This window comes from Gopherus evgoodei, chromosome 3, assembly GCF_007399415.2.
Source record: "Gopherus evgoodei ecotype Sinaloan lineage chromosome 3, rGopEvg1_v1.p, whole genome shotgun sequence".
Taxonomy (NCBI): Eukaryota; Metazoa; Chordata; order Testudines; family Testudinidae; genus Gopherus; species Gopherus evgoodei.
Genome location: NC_044324.1, coordinates 152,428,286 through 152,450,830, shown reverse-complemented (window position 1 = coordinate 152,450,830; position 22,545 = coordinate 152,428,286). Strand labels below are relative to the sequence as shown.

At 47.1% G+C, this 22,545-nt stretch overlaps 1 protein-coding gene across 1 annotated transcript; it reads right to left on the bottom strand.

Moving 5' to 3' along the window:
* Nucleotides 1-408: 408 nt before the first annotated feature.
* LOC115648831 (cytochrome c oxidase assembly protein COX20, mitochondrial) lies at nucleotides 409-14,633 on the bottom strand. The gene is made up of 4 exons (XM_030557031.1): nucleotides 14,400-14,633; nucleotides 2,432-2,546; nucleotides 2,230-2,293; nucleotides 409-1,518 (listed from the first exon to the last, which is right to left on the bottom strand). Exons 1-4 carry the CDS (start codon nucleotides 14,430-14,432, stop codon nucleotides 1,377-1,379), a joined length of 354 nt encoding a protein of 117 aa, XP_030412891.1. The 5' UTR covers nucleotides 14,433-14,633; the 3' UTR covers nucleotides 409-1,376.
* Between the last annotated feature and the right edge of the window lie 7,912 nt (nucleotides 14,634-22,545).

Genomic DNA, 22,545 nt, shown 5'->3' with positions numbered 1-22,545 from the left:
CACGTGTTTTCTGAATTAGAATGCATTAAACAAAATGATGCACTGGTTAAAATTCAGAAGGTTTGTGTGTAAAACTTCCCTCAGGATCAAGCAATATATAAAATTATAGCCCTGAGGTGCAAATAAATTCAAACCCCTTTCAGTCTACAGGGTAATAAGAAAAATATGTATTTTACTCACTAAAAAGGATGAACGACTTTGGACCAAAAGCAGTCTATTGGGTAATGCCCTTTAAAAAGAATAATACAGAACTTGATTCTATGAGGTACTAAGCACCCTCATCGCTGACATTAATTGCACAATGTACAAACAAATGGAAACCCTGAATCAGAGCTAAGTTTCAACAATATACTACTGCTAAACAATACAATATCATCTCCGGAGTTTGCAATACAGAACAATTCACAGTGTTTTTTTAAATAAAATTTAATTTTTTTGACAAATACAGAAATGATAAATTTAGGGTACAGTTTCAAAACACCAATTTAACGATATTATGCACATTTCAAAATAAAATATCAACCCAACAGTGGTTTATGTAACTAATCAAGGCAACCAGGTACCGCTCTACCCAATTATTAAACTGTAAATAGTACAGGCTACTGCAAAGTAGTGCTCTAATTGGAAGACTGGGACTTAAAGTATCCCAAACATAAGGTACAAAACAGTATCAAATAGCCGTCTTGAAGATTTATTAGTAAATTATTTCATTTTTAGTTTCAAATAGTAAAGAACATCCCATCTTTATCCTCAATTTAAAAAAGTGTCTTAACTTTAACTAGCCAACATCACTAGTAGAAGTTGCCCATTATACTATGTTTCACAGAGATAAGAAGGATCTTTACATTATTCATTTTGTTTCAGTCAGATTAATATTCCTTTTATTATAATTAGTAGGAATAATTTCATATTAAACAGCCTAGATATAAATTGCATTTAATTTTAAATATTTATAAACATCTTGTTTAGATATGGGAAAATAATTATAGCCTGGATTAATTTTTTCTTTTATTGTAAAATAATGCCAAAGCCTCTAGTCATTTTCGAAGAGCTACACACCATTGTTCTAAACAAGTCTGAAACACTTATTAATCCTCAGCAATTAAATTTATCATTTTCAAACACAATGGGCCAGAAACTAGAAGGCCATCCCTGATTTGCATATAAATATACACAACTTTTAAATCTATACAGAACTCTAACATTTGTTAGGGTCGTCTTTAACAGACTGAGTAGTTTGTTTGAGTCCAGTAGAAAAAAAAATTGTGTGGGTTATCAGTTGTGTTCTCATCCCACACTTACAAGCTGTGTGCCTTTGCACTTCCATTTTAATACCCCACAGGTTGTATTTGACCATTGGGTTGCTCTGTGATAAGCTAAGAATTGTTTTCTAGATTGCTGTTTTGTTTTCTTTCAGGATCAAATTCACTACCTTCATATAAGAGCTTGTTTCTCATCCCTTCTTGAATAATTCTTTGCTGGATCCTTAGTTTTGCATGATTGTATCTGCAATATATCCTTAAGGAAGAAAAAAAACAGTACACGTTACAACTATTCAACTAGTTAATATGAACTGTACATTCTACACATCATAACTGGACATTTTACAAGCATTTATGTAAATATTAGCACAGCTGCTAATTCTCTAAGGCATGGTTCTACAGCCACTTTGCACAAGGAATTCCCATGTGAAAGCAGCTACAGAATTGATTCCTAAACATAGAATTATTTTTTACTTTTAAAGATCTGAATTTGGTCCCAATCCTGCAAATACTTACACGCCTGCATAGTTTTAAACATGTGAACTGTCCTCATTGATTTTAATGGGACTACTTATGTACCTAAAGATAAGCACATCTTTAAGTGTTCACAAGATTATGGCCTAAGCTACAATTTTAACTGAAAAACTTGACACTGGGAGGAAACAGAGACATGAAGGAAGGAGAGGACAAGAGGACTGCAGGTCTCTTAGGAGACTAAGCCACATGTAGCAGAAACTTTTTTAAATTTAATTTTTATTAAAAATATCAAGTCTAATAGCTTAAGGTTTATGAACATCCTTGCAAAAATAAGTTTTGGGAATGCATTTAAAGGAGAGGAAGGAGGCACGGCTAAGAGTCATGAAGGGTCTTCCAAGAAAAAGAGTATGAAAGGTGACAGAACAGCACAGGAATATATGTACAAATTTGCAGCACTGGTCTGTCAAAATTCAAGAAACATCTTATATACCAGCATCCTAAGGTTGTCAAAACAAAACCTCCCATTCCAAAGTCAAAAGATCTTCTAACTCTACCTGAAAGAGAAAAAACAGATAATGAAAACAATTATCCAAACTACTTTTATTTCTCTCAACTAGCAGAACAAAACCAAGCAGAAAAATTAACCTCTCTTGCAGAGGAAATACAGGAAAACAATAAAAAAAAAAACTCACTGGTTGCTAAAAAATGTCCAAGGCCCACAGCTAGGGAACCAAGTGACCCATAGAGTATTGACTCTCGTGAACAGGGAATATTTTGGACATCAAGGATTCCTAGGAGCTTAAAGGTCTAGAATTAAAAAAAAAAAAAAAAAAGTTAAATTATGACAATATCTTAATTCAGATAATTTTAAAAAAAGAAATAATACATTCGAGTTGTATTCTCCATCCCTCTTTCTGATTTTCAGACAAAAAACATGGTCCCCTATAGATTAAGTCGTTAGTAAACAACAAATTAACTGTTTTGGGTTTTATTTTAAATACTCCATAAGACTCATTATTTTCAGTTATATTTGTTTTTGTGCAAAATAATGCACTGTCATACAAAACATGAGATTGTGAAAACAGAGTCAAATTCATACCAAATCTATTCTGTTACACCACTGACTGCTACTGAATTATGTCAGGGATGAATTTGGCCCTCTGTGTAATTCAATGATATGAAGTAAACTTTGAAAATTTACCAATAATACTCATTCATTATAAGCAATCAGTGCCTTCTAAAACCAGATTGGGGCTAATAAAGTGATTATACATTTGCTAACTAGTTCCATCACTTCAATTTAAAATCTAGAAAAAGGATAAATTTCTATACAGAGGCTCCAATCTCAACTCTAGCACAAGGCTGACTTGGATCCCCCTTTAGTGTGTGCGCACGCAAGAGTGCACTTGTGTACACACACAGCATGCCACGGTATCTTTCAGTTCTTCTTCGAGTGATTGCTCACATCCATTCCAGTTAGGTGTGCGCGCCGCGCGTGCACGTTCGTCGGAAACTTTTTACCCTAGCAACTCCAGTGGGCCGGCAGGTCGCCCCCTGGAGTGGCGCCGCCATGGCGCCCAATATATATCCCTGCCGGCCCGCCCGCTCCTCAGTTCCTTCTTACCGCCGTGTCGGTCGTTGGAACTGTGGAGCGCGGCATAGCTGTCCTCCACGTCCCTAGCTCTCCTAGTTTCTATCGCTTGTTTATCGCTTATCTCTAGTTCTATAGATAGTTGTTAATTAGTATTGTTAAGTAGATAGTTTAGTAAATAGCTGTTAAGTAGTTCCTGGCCGGGGGGCTTAGCCCTTCCCGGCACCGGGCGCCAGGCTCATGCCTGTTTCGCCAGGCTTCAAGCAGTGTGCGGCCTGCAAGAAGCCCATGCCTACCAGCGATCCCCACGAAGCGTGCCTGAAGTGCCTCGGGGAATCGCACAGATCTGACAAGTGCCGCATCTGTAAGGCTTTTAAGCCGAGGACAAAAAAGGAGAGGGATCAGAGGCTCCGAACTCTCCTAATGGAGGCGGCACTTGACCCGTCGACTTCGCAGACCGTGGTTTCGGCACCGGCACCGGATCGCTCCGGCACCGAGAAGACTCCTCGGCACCGACCTTCTCCGGCACCGGAATCAGAGCCTAGGCCGTCGAAGTCTAATACTCCGGCCAGGCAGACCCGGCTTGAACGCCCGGCCTCGACATCGGCCGCGGCGCCGCCGGCACCGTCAGCACCGTTGACTCCGGGCCCGGCGGGTCTGTTGAGTCCGGTGCCGCCGAGCTCCCCCATGAGATCTGGGGTTGAGATAATGGTCCCATCCACACCGGAGACCTTCGCCTCGGCTCGGGACCTTATTGCCCTGACGGAGCCTACTCGGCTGCCACCCCCGGTTCCTCCGGTGCGGGTCACGTCCAGAGGCAAGCCCATGATGTCGGCACCGCCCACGGACAGTCGTTCGCCATCCAGGCCCCGACGTCTTGGGCGCTCCAGATCCCGACGCCGCTCGCAGTCCCGGCACCGCTCCCCTCAGCGGTACCGGTCGCACTCGCGGCACCGGTCGGCATCGAGACGGTCGCGGTCAGGCTCCACGCGACACCGGCACCGCGACTCCAGGAGCAGGTCCCGACGCTACTCGCCGCACCGGTCGACCTCCCGGCACCGAGCTGGTGGCAGGTCCCGGTCGACCTCCCGGCACCGAGCTGGTGGCAGGTCCCGGTCCCGGTCGATCTCCCGGCACCGAGCTGGTAGTAGGTCCCGGCACCGAAGCGGCGCCCGGCACCGTGGCAGATCCCGGTCCCGAAGCAGCGCCCGGCACCGTGACAGATCCCGGTCCCGAAGCAGCGCCCGGCACCGTGACAGATCCCGGTCCCGAAGCAGCGCCCGGCACCGTGACAGATCCCGGTCCCGAAGCAGCGCCCGGCACCGTGACAGATCCCGGTCCCGATCCCGGCACCGTTATGACTCCCGGCACCGGTCCCCGGCACCGAGACGATCCTCCGTGCCGGCCCGCGCAGACCCGTACCATCCAGGGTCGGCCCCGCCGTGGCCCTCCAGGCAGCCGTCCGTGTCCTCCCAGACGGACAGCGGCTATGCGCTGGGCACCGACCGGCAGGCGGCGCTGTTTGCTGATCCGCCGCTGCAGGACCAAGGCCCCCCACAGTGGGGATTCTGGACACCCTGGGCGTACCATCAGGCCCAGGGCCCCCAGCAGCTCCCTGCTAGGCCGGCGACTGCGGAGCGTAGGGCCCCTGAAGCCTCTTTGTCTCGCCCCCCTCCCTCCCCGGAAGGGGACGAAGGGTCCAAACAGCAGGACTCCGCTGCGGCTCCGGAGACAGAGGCGAGGGCTGAGGAAGACCCTCAGTTGGACACTATTGTGCCTGGGGTCTCATCATCCTCCTCCCCGGATGAGGCGGTGGCGGGTACCTCCTCCAACAGTCCCCCCCCGCTGGATCTCAGGGCGCACCAGGACCTCCTCAGGCGATTGGCTCAAAACCTGAGTCTGCAGGCAGAGGAGGTCTCGGAGATAGAGGACCCAATTGTCACCATCCTCTCTTCCGATGCTCCCACCAGGGTCGCCCTGCCGTTTATACGGACCATTCAGGCCAATGCCAATACTATCTGGCAGTCCCCGGCCTCCATCCCTCCGACAGCGAAAGGAGTCGAGAGGAAGTACATGGCCCCTTCTAAGGGGTACGAATATTTACATGTTCACCCGACTCCCGGTTCACTGGTAGTGCAATCGGTGAACGATAGGGAGCGTCACGGCCAGGAGGCTCCGGCCCCCAAATCCAGAGAAGCCAGGCGGATGGACCTCCTTGGCCGTAAGGTGTATTCGGCTGGGGCGCTGCAGCTCAGGGTCTCTAACCAACAGGCCCTGCTGAGCAGATACGCCTTTAACTCCTGGGTGGCAGTGGACAAATTTAAGGAGCTGCTGCCACAGGATGCTCGCCAAGAGTTCACGGCCATCTTGGACGAAGGCAAGAAGGTCGCGCGCACGGCCTTGCAAGCCTCCCTGGACGCTGCGGACTCGGCTGCCCGTACCCTCGCGTCAGGAGTTACGATGCGTCGCATCTCCTGGCTGCAGGTTTCCGGCCTTCCGCCAGAGCTCCAGCACACGATACAGGACCTTCCTTTCGAAGGCCAGGGCCTGTTTTCCGATAAGACAGACCCCAGACTTAAGAGTTTAAAGGACAACCGGGTCATTGCGCGGTCCCTCGGGATGCACACCCCCGTGACACAGCGTAGACCCTTTAGGCCGCAACAACAGCAGCACCGTCGGCCGTTTTCCCAGTTCCGCCAGCGGCAGGACCCTTACAGGCGCCGCGGCAGGAACGGGAGGCGCAGGCAGTCGGGGAACCAAGGGGGGCAGAACCAAGGCTCCTCAAAACCCCCGCCTGGTCCTAAGCCTTCATTTTGAAGGTGCGCTCGAGGGCGCAGTAACAGTTTCCCCTACGGATCCTTCCCCTCCGTTTTCCAACCGCCTTTCGTTTTTCCTCCCGGCGTGGTCCCAAATAACATCGGACCGCTGGGTCTTGAGCGTGGTGCAGACGGGGTACCGCCTGCAGTTTGTTTCGTTCCCTCCTTCCCGCCCTCCTTCCTCGTCCCTCTTCAGGGACCCCTCTCACGAGCAATTCCTTCGGCAGGAGGTGCAGACGCTCCTCAGCAAAGGAGCTATAGAGGCGGTTCCCGAAAACGAGAAAGGCAAGGGGTTTTATTCCCGCTATTTTCTGATCCCCAAGGCCAAGGGGGGCCTCAGGCCTATCCTCAACCTGCGAGAACTCAACAAATACCTCGTGAAGTTGAAGTTCCGCATGGTATCCCTGGGGACCATCATTCCATCCCTGGATCCGGGAGACTGGTACGCCGCCCTCGACATGCAGGACGCGTATTTCCACGTTGCCATTTGGCCACGCCACAGACGCTTCCTCCGCTTCGTTGTGGGGGCTCGTCATTATCAATTTGCGGTCCTCCCGTTTGGCCTGTCCACGGCCCCGAGGGTGTTTACAAAATGCATGGCAGTTGTCGTGGCGCATCTTCGGCGCAACCGTGTCCACGTGTTCCCTTATCTGGACGACTGGTTGATTCGGGGCACGTCGGAACAGCAGGTGTACAGCCATGTCCGCGTGATCACCGGCATGTTTGCGAGTCTGGGCCTCTTGATAAACACAGACAAGTCCACCCTGAGGCCCACTCAGAAGGTGGAATTTATCGGGGCCGTCCTGGACGCCACTGTGGGCAGGGCCTCGCTGCCTCGGCAGCGGTTCCAGACCATGGCGGCGATCGTTCAACGCTTGCGGTCAGCCCCGTTGACGTCAGTGAGGACATGTCTAACCCTGTTAGGCCACATGGCGGCGTGCACCTTTGTGACCGACTACGCTCGGCTCCGCATGAGGCCTCTCCAGCTGTGGCTTATCAGTCATTACAGACCAAGGCAACCGCTAGACATGTTAATCACAGTCCCCCAGAAGGTCTTAGATTCCCTCGGCTGGTGGGGGGACCAGTCCGTATTGTGTGCGGGTCTTCCCTTTCACCCGTCTCAGCCCTCGGTATCCCTGACAACGGATGCCTCAGATCTAGGCTGGGGGGCCCACCTAGGGACCCTGCGGACGCAGGGCCTATGGTCCCAGGAGGAGGTGGGGCTACATATCAACATGAGGGAGTTGAGAGCGGTCCGCCTTGCTTGCCAAACGTTTTGTCATCAGCTTCAGGGTCGTTGTGTAGCCGTGTTCACGGACAACACGACGACCATGTATTATATCAACAAGCAGGGCGGCACCAGGTCCTCCTCCCTGTGCCTCGAGGCGATACGACTCTGGGACTTTTGCGTAGCCCACTCCATTCACCTCAAGGCTTCCTTCCTTCCCGGAGTACGGAACACGCTGGCGGATCGATTGAGCAGATCCTTCCTGTCACACGAGTGGTCCCTTCGACCGGACGTCGCTCTCTCCATTTTCCGGAGGTGGGGTTATCCCCGGGTGGACCTCTTTGCGTCCAAGGGGAACAGGAAGTGCCAAGCGTTCTGCTCCTTTCAGGGCAGGGAGCCGGGGTCGATAGCGGATGCCTTCCTCATCCAGTGGTCGACCCACCTGTACTATGCGTTTCCTCCGTTCCCTCTGGTTCACAAGGTCCTCCTGAAGGTGCGCAGAGACAGGGCTCGTGTTATCATGGTGGCCCCGGCATGGCCCAGACAGCACTGGTACACCATGCTGCTAGACTTGGCCGTAGCCGACCCAGTTCCCCTGCCCCTTCATCCGGACCTGATTACCCAGGACCACGGGTCCCTCTGTCACCCAGACCTGCAGTCGCTGCACCTAGCGGCGTGGCTCCTGCGTGGCTAACTGGTTCCGAGCTGCGCTGCTCCACGCCTGTGAGAGAGGTGCTCTTGAGCAGCAGGAAACCATCCACAAGAGCCACATATTCGGCAAAATGGAAACGCTTCTCCTGTTGGTGCGTAGAGAGAAATCTCCGCCCTATGGAAGTTTCGGTATCCGAAATCTTAGATTATGTTTGGTCCCTCAAAGAACATGGTCTGGCCTTATCGTCGTTGCGAGTCCATCTGGCAGCTATCTCCACCTTTCACCCGGGTGCGGACGGTCGCTCCGTTTTTTCTCACCCGACGGTGTCGAGATTCCTTAAGGGGCTGGAACGGTTATTCCCTAACGTCCGTCCCCCTGCTCCAACCTGGGATCTTAACCTGGTGTTGTCCCGGCTCATGGGGCCCCCCTTTGAGCCGTTAGCTACTTGCTCCCTGCTTTACCTCTCTTGGAAGGCTGCCTTTCTAGTAGCTATCACCTCAGCTAGACGGGTGTCGGAACTCCGAGCCCTTGTGGTGGACCCCCCATACACGGTCTTCCACAAAGACAAGGTGCAGCTTAGACCACACCCTGCCTTTCTACCCAAGGTGGTCTCAGCCTTCCACGTCAACCAAGGGATTTTCCTCCCGGTTTTTTTCCCAAAACCTCACTCCTCAGGCAGGGAGCAGCAGCTCCACTCGCTGGATGTCCGTAGAGCTCTCGCGTTCTACATAGAGAGGACCAAACCCTTCCGCAAATCCCCCCAGCTTTTCGTGGCGGTAGCGGACCGTATGAAAGGGCTTCCTATCTCCTCCCAGAGGTTATCCTCGTGGGTTACGTCCTGTATCAGGACCTGTTATGACTTGGCCCATGTCCCTACGGGCCGTGTGACTGCGCATTCTACCAGGGCGCAGGCGTCGTCGCTGGCTTTCCTGGCCCGTGTGCCCATCCAGGAAATCTGTCGGGCAGCGACCTGGTCATCGGTCCACACCTTTGCTTCCCACTACGCCCTGGTCCAGCAGTCGAGAGAGGATGCGGCCTTCGGAACTGCAGTGCTCCATGCCGCGACTTCTCACTCCGACCCCACCGCCTAGGTATGGCTTGGGAGTCACCTAACTGGAATGGATGTGAGCAATCACTCGAAGAAGAAAAGACGGTTACTCACCTTTGTAACTGTTGTTCTTCGAGATGTGTTGCTCACATCCATTCCACACCCGCCCTCCTTCCCCACTGTCGGAGTCGCCGGCAAGAAGGAACTGAGGAGCGGGCGGGCCGGCAGGGATATATATTGGGCGCCATGGCGGCGCCACTCCAGGGGGCGACCTGCCGGCCCACTGGAGTTGCTAGGGTAAAAAGTTTCCGACGAACGTGCACGCGCGGCGCGCACACCTAACTGGAATGGATGTGAGCAACACATCTCGAAGAACAACAGTTACAAAGGTGAGTAACCGTCTTATTTTTAGGGTTGTCTCCATGACAACTAAAATGTGTTCAGATTGAGGAAGTATTTTTTGAGATTAAGACTTAAAATGGCTCAATTCTGAAATCTCAGTGTCCTACCTGCCCAACAAAGTCACATTACCCCACAAAATTTGAGACACAGCCCATGTCCAAAGTCTACCTAACGCAAGAGGAAGTGTTCAAGGAAGAGAAAAGTAAAATGTTTTTTAAAACTATTATTCAAAAGTTAGACATGATCATTTCAATGAAAACAGTGATGGGGAGAAAAAAAAACCAAAACAACCACGGTGAAGAATATTCTTATTCTCCAAACCCACCAATGCTAATTTTCATCTTTAGGTGCCTAAAGACCTTTAAAAAATCTGCCCTTAAGTAACTTGCTAAAGGTTACATAAAATGTTTGTGGGAGAGCTGGAAACAGAACGCCAATTTCTAAGTTTCTAAATTAACTGACCCATGTCTACCCACCAGATCATACAGGCTCAAACTGCTTTATATATCTTTTCTTGGCCAACTGCAAAATAAGGATAATATTTACCCACTCTATAAAGTGATTTGAGATGTACAGATTAAAAAAAAATCTATGTTTTTCAGAGGCGTTATCTTGCACAGGGGTTCTCAAACTGGGGGTTGGGACCCCTCAAGGAGGTCGTGAGGACATGGGGGGTGTCATAAGCTGTCAGCCTCCACCCCAAAGCCTGCTTTGGCTCCAGCATTTATAATAGTGTTAAATATATTAAAAAGCATTTTAATGGGGGGAAGGGGGAGAATCACACTCAGAGGCTTGCAATGTGAAACCAGTACAAAAGTTTGAGAACTACAGGTCCTGGAAGCACTGAAATTCGATAAATGAGCTAGGAGGGCTTTGAGAACTAATAGATTAAGCATTATATGTGTAGGCAACAGACCAGGGTTTTAACCCTGAGTTTGACAATTTATGAGCTGTTTTAAAGCATATTTTACCAGCATTCAGCTTGTAGTTATGTTGTGCTGCACATGAACATGTGACTAACTTAATTACATAGTGAACATGTGCATCTTTGTCAGGCAGGCACTGCAGGAGATAATTTGTTTGGGTAGTACTACTCACAATCCTTTAACATAATAATCTGATGACCAGTCCATCCCATTTAAAATTGTAAAAAGCTATATACCTTCATGTACATTCACAAAAGAACAATAGTATGTCTTACAAAATTCAAAAAGAATTAGTTTTAAAAACATATGCATTTCTGTAAGAACATATTTCAACAACAGAACAACCTTTACTCTGACCAAAAATAAATAAATATAGTTCTTGTCAGTAATCATGAACACAGTCCTTTTGGGAAAAAAAGTGTTATATGTAGCCTTGGGTTTCTAAAGGAATTGAGCGCCTACTACTCTTAGATCCCTTTGAAAATCCAAGGGATAAACATTATTGAATATTGATCAGCCTCAAATGCTGGTGTGTGTGTTATATATATATATAAAATTTTACCCAAAACTGATAGCTATTCACTTTTGTATTACATTAGTCTCCAACAGTAATTAGAAGTAACATTACCAAAAGAAAAACATTTAACAATTTACAATAGGTTATTTTAGATTTATAAAAGCCTTTATAGGCATCTCTAGATCCTCTGCTCTGAATATAGTTAACTGACAGTATTTCCGACTTAATAATATTCTTCCAAAAAAAATCTGTTTAGATACAAAAATATGCATAAAAGGCCCCCAAAATATAAGGCTCAGAGTCAAGGTTGCTATTGTTGTGATGAAATCTGCATTTCTTTGCTGATAAGAATGTATTTGTTCATTATGAAGGCACATTTCTGTCTTGCTTTTACATCCTTAGATTTAGCATGTTATGATCAATAGCTACGTTGTTACTTAGTATCTTTAGTTTTTTCTTTTTTAAAAAGTTTTTTTTTTAACTTGGAATGATACTGTTCTTGGACACTTTAGATATATCACTGACCAGGGCTTCACTCCAGCTCCAAAATATACGCTGCCACACCCAATCTTTCAAGGAGTTTTGTTTTCTTAATTGAACAGAAAAACAGTCTTCACCCAGTCTTCAGTTTCAGGTTTCAGTTCTATCCCACTCACAGGCCTCACAACTTCCCACTTCTAACCAGCTTTGGCCCCTCTTTTGGGCAGCAGCCTCAGGGCTGTCTCCCTGAGGATCTGGCCCTTTGCTCCAGGAAACCTACCATGGGAGTTAGCTTCACTCCATTGTGGCTTTCCTGCCTCAGGCACACCTCTCTCAATCACCCACTAGCAGCTTTTTAGGGTCAGGTGTATTCAAGCCCCTCCCTTTGAGTGGACCGGACTCATCTGTTATGATCCAAGGGAGCTGGGTATAGGTTATCCACAGGAACCAACTATCCTGTGACAAGATGGTATTAGAAGAAGCTATGCTATTGTATTACTTTTGAGAGACTTAATTTAGGTTCTTATGCAATTATTACGACTAGTATTAGACAGCCTGTATACATATGAGATTAGAATTTGTACACAAGTGTAGAAGCTCTGCAAAAGATTTTGGTAGAAAGTTTAAATACATAAATGTCATTGGCTGGGAACAGCGAACCGCAGCCACAGGGAGCTGAGGGGCTCCAGGCCTGCAGATGCTCCAAGTAAACAAAACGACAATGTATTAGATATTCAATGATTCCATAGAGTTTAAAATCATCAAATTTTGGTGTAGACCCATTTATAAGCCAACCACTGTTTTCTGATGCGTCACTTTTTTACCAAAAATATTTGGCTTATGAATGAGTATATACAGTAATCTGAAACTAGTCATAAAGCAGAGAACAGGGAGTCTCAATTTTTTCAAAGTTGTGGTCCACACATTAAGTTTCAATGGACCATCTCCCCTCCCACTCTCAATTGTACTGACTGCCTCTGTTCCCAACTATGACTGCAAAACAGTCCTGTGATAATTGAATCACCTGATTATGTGGAAAAGAGATATTAGGAAAGCATCTACTGTATTTTTAGCTATCTTTAGTACACTTCACAGCTGGAAATAAGGATGAAAGCCAGCACCATATGACCTAACAACCTCTGTATTTCAGCAGGAAGTACTTCAGCATATCACAGATGGAGAACCTTTGTCCTAGAGTAGTTATATTCAGTTAAAATTAACTGGAAGTAAAATTTAAGAGCATGTAAGAGGCTTCAATTAAAATGTAATGTATTTTAATACAAAAAATACTGGTGGTAAACAATATGCTGCATTTGTGTACACAATGGTGCCATCATGAAAAAGGAGACCAAAAAAAAAAAAAAATCATCACAGGAAACCTTCAAGCTTCTTCAAATTCCCATGAGTTTTTCCATTTGTTTTTCAATGGCTGACACTGCATCAGAGCAATCACCAGGCTCATCAGAATCTGGAAGAGCCCTAAATCACATTCCATAGAAAAACCTGTGGGGAAGGGTATATGGCCATCTTCATTATCATCTCCCCTGCATGCCCTTTTCTTTTGATAGGTTACCACCCCCCAAAAAGGAGGACCTGGGTCTTGTCCCAAACCTGGCAGATTCCAGGGGCTCTTGGGATGCCCTGTACCTCTTCAGCATCTTGAAGGTAGGGCAGCTCCACTGGAGCCTTGGTACTAACAACTCTTTATCTTACAACCTATGTCCCCAGTGCATGTTAAAAGATAATTAATACAGCAGAGACTGTGACATATTAAATATATAAAGGATCCCAGTCACCCAAAGATCCACACCCAGATCTAGGGGAGAAGATAATCAGGTCCAAGAGAGCACATGACATTTACCAGCACATACTTATTTGCTTTTTAGTATTATTGGTTATTTTAGAATATTCACATATGAACTGTATGCATAACAGACAGGCTTAAAAGGACTAGATTGTATTGGTATGCATCAGTAAATGTTGATTTTACTATCAAGGGGTAGCCCTGTTACTCTGGATCTGTACAAAGTGACAGAGTCCTGTGGCACCTTATAGACATATTGGAGCATGAGCTTTCTGTGGGTAAATACCCACTTAGTCAGAGGTCAGCTTATGCTCCAATACTTCTGTTAGTCTGTAAGGTGACACAGGACTCTGTCGTTTTTTACTGATTTCACTGTACATACAAATTACTAGAAGATTTCATGAATAATAATTGAAATGTACAGTTAAGTTTGAAAAGTGCTGCTTGAACTACAGATTGATTTCAGCATATATACTGTGTATATTTTGACATGCAATGTTGACAGTTTGTGCTTTAACAGTTACTAAGCTTTAACTTTTTGAACCTCAACATCTATTATCCTAAAATAAGTATTTGGGCCTGTCCTAATTTCCTACAACTGTGAACACTGAATTAGATTAAACTTTTAAAAAATGTTTTAAAATCCCTAGCCATATTATCGGGCAAAATTATGAAAACTCCAATCAGGGGCTCTGGAAGCCTAGTTAGGGGGCGCCCGCTGCAACCAGGGAACGGCCGGCCCGGCGCGGGACTCTGGGTACTGACTTCGTAACCTTGAGGATGCCCCTGTCAAGGACGGGGGATCTAATATCAGCTTTAGCAGTGAGCGGGTGCTGGGGGAGGCGCGTCAGATCTGCAGGCTGGGGGGGACCTGGCTCTAGTCGCCTCCACGCGGGTCAGACACAGGCAGGGCGCGGCCGCCTGGCTCTGCGCTGAATCCGCAGGGATCAGTCACCCGCCGGGGTTATAGCCCCACCCCGGGGCCGCAGGGACCCGCCCCAGCAGCGGGGGATGGGGAGGGCTTGGCCCCCCAGTGCAGCCACCACCCCGCGCTGAGGTTTGGGGGGAGGGGGGGAGACACAGCCACCTGCGGGGCGGCCACGGGGCTCCCCGGCCTGCTCCGGGGAGGCGCCGGCTCCCGCCGAGCCGAGCCCGCGAGGAGAAGGCGCCGCTCTGCTCCCCACCCCCCACCTTACCTTCTCCGAGCCGGGCTCGCTCTCCCGCGCCATTGCGCGGCTCACAGCGCCCTCCTCACGCTACCAGTGAGGCAGAGCCGGGCCGTGTGTAAAGTGCGGGAGAAAAGTGCCAACGGCGCCGCTCTAGCCGTCCGCCCCGCCTCATCTCTATGGTGGCTCAGACGAGCGCGCCGGGCGCCATTTTAGGTATAGCGCTGAGAGATTCCAGCAAAATCCTTTGTTCACTGAAATGGGTCGCGGAGCAGCACGGGGGCGCGCGCGCAAGTGCGCGCGCTCTTTCCTGGCGCAACCGCCCCGCGCGCGGGCGCGCGTTTTCGCTGAGCCTCTCACCAGTACACGCTCACGGCGCGCGCGGGCACGGGGGCGGGTGTTCCCGAGAGACGTGAGAGAGCTGGGGGAGGAGGGAAGATGGAGAATAAAATGGAAGGCGGGGATCGGCGCTTCCATCTGGCGGAGACACAGACTTGGGGCCGATATTGGCCAGTGCTTAGTGCCTCTTCACAACCGGGGTGCAGCAGCCAACAGCACTTTTGGAGGCACGGGGGGGGGGCGCATGACATAGCCCCCTCGCCCAACTGAGACAAGCCCCCAGCCCCTCTCGAGCATGAGGAGAAAGTGACACAGCCTCTTTCCACATCTCCCTTCCAGCCTAGTAGGCCCATTGCTGGGGTATCTAATCACCAGTCACTGTACTAGAAGTTATGCCAGGAAAGTTATCTAAATTACAGTTTGTGTATTACAGGTTGTAACATGTTTGGCGCCCTGTACAATACATAAAATGAAGCTAGGCTGTGTCCCAAGTTAACAGCCATCTCCAGCTCCTATTGGCACCAGTGCAACCTGAATATTAAGAGAGTTAAGAGGCACTACAAACCAAGAAAGTAAACATGCTAAATATGCTGGTTGAGCAATGATAAGGTGGAGGAAAAGAGAAAGTGATGCATAACAGTATATAAATAATTGAATGATGTGAACACTATGGAAGGAGAGTGATTATTTAGGGTTACAATGGAAAACAACTAGAAATAATGGGATATGATGAAGAGAAAATGTATGTTGAGAATCAAGAAAAACATCCTGACAGTCATGAGATAGTTAATACTGTAACTGGTCTTTTCCATCCCTCACTATTACATTATATACACATGAAATCAAACAGTAATATTTGGGGAAATAAACAGTGATAAACTTTTTAACGCTGTTGAATGACATAGAACAGAGTTTTTCAGTGGGACAGAATGGGAAAACTGAAGCTATTTTGCTTTAAGGGAAATAGAGGTTCTCTCTCATAAACAGTGAATTGTTGCGAGGGTTCATTTTAGGACACTGCAATTGTATGGAGATTCATTTTAAGACATTTAAAAAAATAGAATCCTCTCCCTCTTGGTGATGACAATCTGTGTTGTTTCAACAAAACATTTGTAATATTGCTTATCGGTTTAAAAAGATCTTCCCTCACTGATTTAAATTTTCACAGTGTTTGAGAGCCCAGTCTCTTTACTAGACTAATAGTGTAGTCTGCTCTTTGCTCTATTCACGAATTTGTTGTCCACAGAGCATGCTCAGAAAAAATTAATAGAATGTATATCACTAAAATGCACTGGTTAAAAGTTTCTTAAAAATCAATTCAAGACAGACAAGTATGGATTGAATTCTGATAGGTATACATTAGTTTTAAATATTTTCAAGTGATGATGATTATTATATATAGTGCTGTAAATGTATGGCACTTTACTACAGGTAAAATATGTTAAACAGAAAACAAATGGCAAAGTCTCTGCCCTGTGACATTTGCAATATATACTTTTATTTTAAAATGAATTCAGTTTTTAAAAATAAATTAAATTTTCATAAAGACTTTTCAAACAATGAGGACTGAAATAAGGAATTATACAGAATAATATTTCTAAGATATTAATCATGCCATTATGAAGAAAAATAGATATAACTGTTACTCCTGCTTAGATGCATTGAAATAAAGAATGTGATTATTTTTGAACAACAGAATGGGAAAATAGTTATTTTTTTCTTTAAAATGCTGTAGTGTCATCTACTATACAATAATTTTATTATTGTCATTTATTTGTATATTGTAGCTCCTAGGAGCCCTCATCCTGGGCCTGGAACCCATTGTGCTAGTTATTGTACTGAGCCTATGATGAAATCTACCTTGTGTTTGATATGTAGGCAAGGGAATCAATTACAAATATTACTGGATAGAAGACACTTCATGGTATTGTGCCTGTCCATACAAAATCACTGACTCCATGAATATCTCCAGTGTCACAATGAAGAAGCTACTGGCTCATACTCACATAAAGGACAAATTATTACCCTGCAGGAAAAGCATTCCAGCACGCAAAGAATTGCTAGAAGAATTTCATTGTTACATGGTGTAATGAAGTTGCTGCCTCACACTGTTCAATGGAGTTTCTTCATAGTTCCCTTGAGCAGTCTGACACTACCATTATTTTGCATGCCATCAATGTCACAGAGAGAAGTGCTTCTAAACTCTGGATTTTTGCACAAGACACATGCTCTAGTGCTCTCTGTGGGACAATTTTACTACATTATGTTTCCAGACTATGTACAAGAGCATCTGGGAGAAGTTGAAGGCCCCCTCCCCACCGATCTTCATGACCCAGTGGTTGCAGTCCATGACCCTCAAAAGTAACTACATCAGAACTGTTGACCGAAACTGGAGGCCAGGAGCGTGGGTCTCAGGTTCGCCTCTCTTCCCGTATTTGTCACCGAGGGTTTGTGCTCCCAGATATGACTCAGACAGGATAAAGCGGTGGTTCTCAAACTTTTATACTGGTGACCCCTTTCACATAGCAAGTCTCGGAGTGCGACCCCCCCCATTATCAATTAAAAAAAACTTTTTTATATATTTAACAACATTATAAATGCTGGGGGCAAAGTGGGGTTTGGGGTGGAGGCTGACAGCTCATGACCCCCCATGTAATAACCTCGTGACCCCCTGAGGGGTCCTGCCCCCCAGTTTGAGAACTCCTGGGATAAAGGTACAACAAGATTTATTGATGGAGTGGCAAGGACTCCCCAGGTAACAAGGTGAGATGGATATTAAAACAAAGCTTATCAATAGGGATCTATATATGAGGATCAAAATGGCAATGACACTACCATCTCTGGCAGCTTGATTTGATGGTGTCTTCTCCTCTTCAGGATGGATGCAGCATGACAGGACAGCCGGATCCCTCAGATGGAGACACGACCTCAAGGCAGAAAGTATTCAGGTAAATCCCTCCCCCTCCCTTTACCTGCGTCGTCATGCGTGGGACAAGCAATCACTATAGGTGCATGTAGGTCAGTATGTAACCCTTCTGCCCCTCTGAGTTGGCAGCAACATGGGCCAGGTTCAGTACCCAGGGGTTCCGTTTCAATAACACAATGCATAACCGGCTCGAGCCCCCACCCAGTGACCTGGGACACTTACATACCACATCCCCGTGGGCACCTCTAGGAAGCAATACTGCCCCTCTCGCAAGCACGGAGTCTGAGTGTAGCAAAATCCTTTTAATAAAGGAAGGAAACAATGTGGCATCCCATTGGAGAAACACCACAAACAGGATTATAACACAAACCATAAGCAAAAACCCACCTCCAAGTACTTTTGGCAATGTCCTTTCCCCCTTAGGGTCTTACGCCCAATCACCCCAAAGTCCAACAACCCAAAAGTCTCTGGTCAGTGCCACCCCAGAATTCAAAAGTTTATCTGCAGAGTTTTACCCCCCCCAGACTGGGTGGAAATGGGGGGGAGTCCACACAAGGTGTTAAGGGGCACCTTACATGGGCCAGGGCCAACTGCTCCACCTCTCCGTGGAGTTCTGCTGCAGCCTTCACCACGACCAGCTCCACTACACCAGCTGTGCCGCTCCTCCAGCCGTCCCTGCAAACCACTTCACTCCACTCACTGTTCCATGGGTTGCTCCAACATGCTGCAAACTGCTCCGCTCTGCCAGCCGCTTAACGCTAGGTCTTCAGGCTCCCCCACTAGTTAACACAGCACTCAGTGATCTCAGCTCACCTCTTTCAGTGATTTCAGCTCTCAGTAGGGGAGCCCTGGTGCTGGTGCACCATTGGCCCAACATGAATTCAGCTCAGTAGTCTCTAGATGGACTTCTAATGGAATCAAAATTAGCTCTACTCTTTTACAGTGGAGAGAGGAGGATGTGCAATTGGTGTTCCAGGCCCTCAAAAGCGGCCCATACCATCAGATACACACACCAGTCCCTAACCTCTCTCAATTCACTGGGTTTTGGAACGCATGTCCCTTGTCTAGCAAGTGTCACTTAATTTATATTGAGACATCTCTGTCATAAAGCAGTCTAATAGTTCCTCATTCACATAATCAGGTGGCAACACTTTATCCTGCCCCAATAACAAAGAAATTGGGGATCCCAGGGCTGTCAAAATAACCATCCCAGGCTGCCTTGGGCTATGCTGGGCGTGCCCATGCAAATACCTGAGATGTCACACTTCCTGAAATTCTTTCCACACTTCCCATAATTCACCACCAGATGTCAGGGTAGAGCTCATCCCGACTTTGCTTACAAGTATATTCCCTGCTTCAGATGACCCTTGTGGGATGAATGGCCTACCCTGTTAACCCTCAGCCACTTGCTCTACCCCAAACTGACAGCAACAAGACTCCACCACTCCGGTGGGCAGCCTGGATCTAATTTGAGCTCTGCTCTTATATAGACCTAGGGTTGCTAGGCAGATTAGCTGATGACAGTAACCATCTTTTCCTGCCTAAACATAAAAAGGCACCAAATTCAGAGTGAGGAGGGGAGAAGAAGGATTAACAAAATGGATGCCTAATTGTCCTTTAGAGGATCCAAAATAGCCTTAGGATTTTTAACTCTCCAGCATGGCTTTTTTTTTCACATTTTCCTGGGCTGGCCAAGACTTCAGAAACAGTGGAAGCTGTCAACCTCAGGTAGAAATCCTTCTCTCAGGGGTGAAAGTAACTTCAAGGACTTACCAGTACTCCGTAGTCCTTAGAAGGGGGTGAGATCTCTACCAAAAGAGGTGGATCCTCTACCAGATGAGGCGGGTCCTTTAAATACCCGGAAGCTTTACATCAGGATTTAAAGGGCCCAGGGTGGGCGCTGTAGTAGCAGCAGTTGGGAGCCCTTTAAATCACCTCTGGAGCTACCAGCTGCAGATGGGCTAGGAGCCCTGGGGGTGATTTAAAGGGCCCGGGGCTCCAGCTGCTACTACCACAGTGGAGCCCTAAGCACTTTAAATCACCATCAGAGGGGGCCCCGGTCTCTGGCGGAGCTTTAAAGGGCTTGGGGCTCCGCTGCAGTAGTGGCAGCCGGGAGCCCCTGGCCGTTTAAATCACAGCCAGAGTGCTGCTGCTGCTACCCCAGGGCTCCAGCAGCGGGGCTCGGGTGGCAATTTAAAGGGCCTCAGAGGGTAGCCACAGTGGGAGCCCTTTAAATCGCCACCCAAGCCGTACTGCCGGAGCCCTGGGGTAGCAGCGGCAGTTGGGGGATGGGGCAGTGATTTAAAGGGCCTGAGGCACCGGTTGCGCTACCACCCCGAGCCCTTTAAATCGCCATCCGAGTCCCACTGCTGGAGCCCTGGAGTAGCAGCAGCGGGGCTCTGGTGGTGATTTAAAGGTCCTCATTGAGTAACGGGCCTACCCTGTCCTTGGTCTTCCTCTTGCTTCTAATTTATATGTAGAATATTTTCTTGTTACCCTTTATGTCTGTTTGATCTCATTTTGTGCTTTAGTCATTCTAATTTTGTCCCTACAACCTTTGTAATTTGTTTCAATTCATCCTTTGTAATTTGACCTAGTTTCCACTTTTTGTAGGACTCATTTTTGAGTTTCAAATCACTGAAGATCTCCTGGTCGAACCAGGGTGGTCTCTTGCCATACTTCCTATCTTTCCTACGCAGTGGGATAATTTGCTCTTGTGCCCTTAATAATGTCTCTTTGAAAAACTGCCAACTGTCTTCAATTCTTTTTCCCCTTAGACTTGCTACCCATGGGATCTTACCTACCAACTCCTTGAGTTTGCTAAAGTCTGCCTTCTTGAAATCCATTGTCTTTATTCTGTTGTTCTCCCTCCTACCATTCCTTAGAATCATGAACTCTTCCCTTTCATGATCACCTTCACAAAGCTGCCTTCCACTTTCAAATTCTCAACTAGTTTCTCCCTATTTGTCATAATGAAATTTAGAATAGCCTCTCCCACAGTAGCTTTCTCCACCTTCTGAAATAAAAAATTGTCTCCAATACATTCCAAGAACTTCTTGGATAATCTGTGCCCTGCTGTGTTATTTTCCCTTACACCATCTCCCTTTTTTCCCTGCCTGTCCTTCCTAAGCAAGCCGTAACTTTCTATATAATATTCCAGTCATGCGTATTATCCCACCAAGTCAATTCTGTGATGCCAACTATGTCATAGTTATGTTTGTTTAGTAGCACTTCGAGTTCTTCCTGCTTCTTCCCCATAATTCTTGCATTAATATACAGACATCTAAAATACTGATTTGATTCCGTCCCCCCCCCCACTCCCCAGTTCTGTCTTGTATCTCCCTTATCCCTGCTATAATAGCCCAAATTCCAACCTTCTCCCAGGTCTCCATGTTTTTGACTTACCTGTGGGCTTTTGTCACCTGTGTTAGAGGAAAGGACAGAAAGGCAAAGAAATATATGTGGGCCTATGCTTCCTGTTTCCTTAGATCAGGGGTAGGCAACCTATGACACGCGTGCCGAAGGCGGCACACGAGCTGATTTTCAGTGGCACCCAGGTCCTCGCCACTGGCTCAGGAGGCTCTGCATTTTAATTTAATTTTAAATGAAGCTTATTAAACATTTTAAAAACCTTATTTACTTTACATACAACAACAGTTTAGTTATATATTATAGACTTAGAGAAAGAGACCTTCTAAAAATGTTAAAATGTATTACTGGCACGCAAAACCTTAAATTAAAGTGAATAAGTGAAGACTCGGCACAGCGCTTCTGAAAGGTTGCCAACCCCTGCCTTAGATTCAACCCTCCCTTTCCTGCACCTATCAACTAGTAGGTTTTATTTTCCCATAAAGGGGCATTCCCACCTCTAATAACGAGGAGTCAGTTGGGATAAGGTGAAAAACAAATAAAGTGTATTGAAGAATTGGTGTACAATGAATAGCAAAGAAAGGAGGAAGGAAACAGTAAAATTGTGCAATACAGTGATTCCCCAAAATAAACCCTATAAACAGGTAAAGTAAACCCCAATAGAAACCTTCTTCTATAGATTAAGCTTTGATTGTTGCCTGGGACCTCAGTCCTCTGGCTAACTGAAAGCCATCGGAGAGGAGCTCCAGAGAGTCTCTTGGTGTTCCTCCGGGTCTGAAGAAGAGTAGATGGTATGTTGGGGGACAGCAGCTGAAGATGGATGATGGTAAGTGGGATGTGGCTGTCTGTCCTCTTTTCCTTGCAGGTGATGGCAAATGCATGTCCAAGTGGAAGCAGAGCTGTGAAAAGAAAACCCTAGCCCCCTCTACCACTAGGATGGGTAGGTTAGTGCAAGTCAGACCTGCAACAGTCCTTTGCTGTCACTCGGATGGACTGGGTCCTGAGCAGTGCCTGGGACAGACTTATCTAACTTTGCCCAGGAAACTCCATAGAAGAAACAGAAAACCCCTTCTGGAAAACCCCGTGGAAAAAGCGGTAAAAGCCAGGTCTATCCAGAAGTTATTTACCACTTCTGAGGAGAAATAAAAGGCGGGAAAACTGTGATCAGCTGGGTCACATGGGCACAAGCTCCATTTTGGGAACCAATATGGGTTCCTGAAAGTATACAAAACATACAAAATGAACATAACCCAAGAAGACCTTCCCCCTTCAAACCTAGTTTAAAGCCCTCCTCACTAGGTTAGCCAGTCTTTATCCAAATATGCTCTTCCCCTTCCTCGATAGGTGGACCCCATCTCTGCTTAGCAGTCCTTTCTGGGACAGCATCCCATGGTCAAGGAAGCCAAAGTCCTCCCGGTGACACCATCCTTGCAGCCAGGCATTCACCTCCAGGATGCATCTGTCTCTTCTGGGCCCCTACCCTTAGAATCATAGACTATCAGGGTTGGAAGGGACCTCAGGAGGTCATCTAGTCCAAACCCC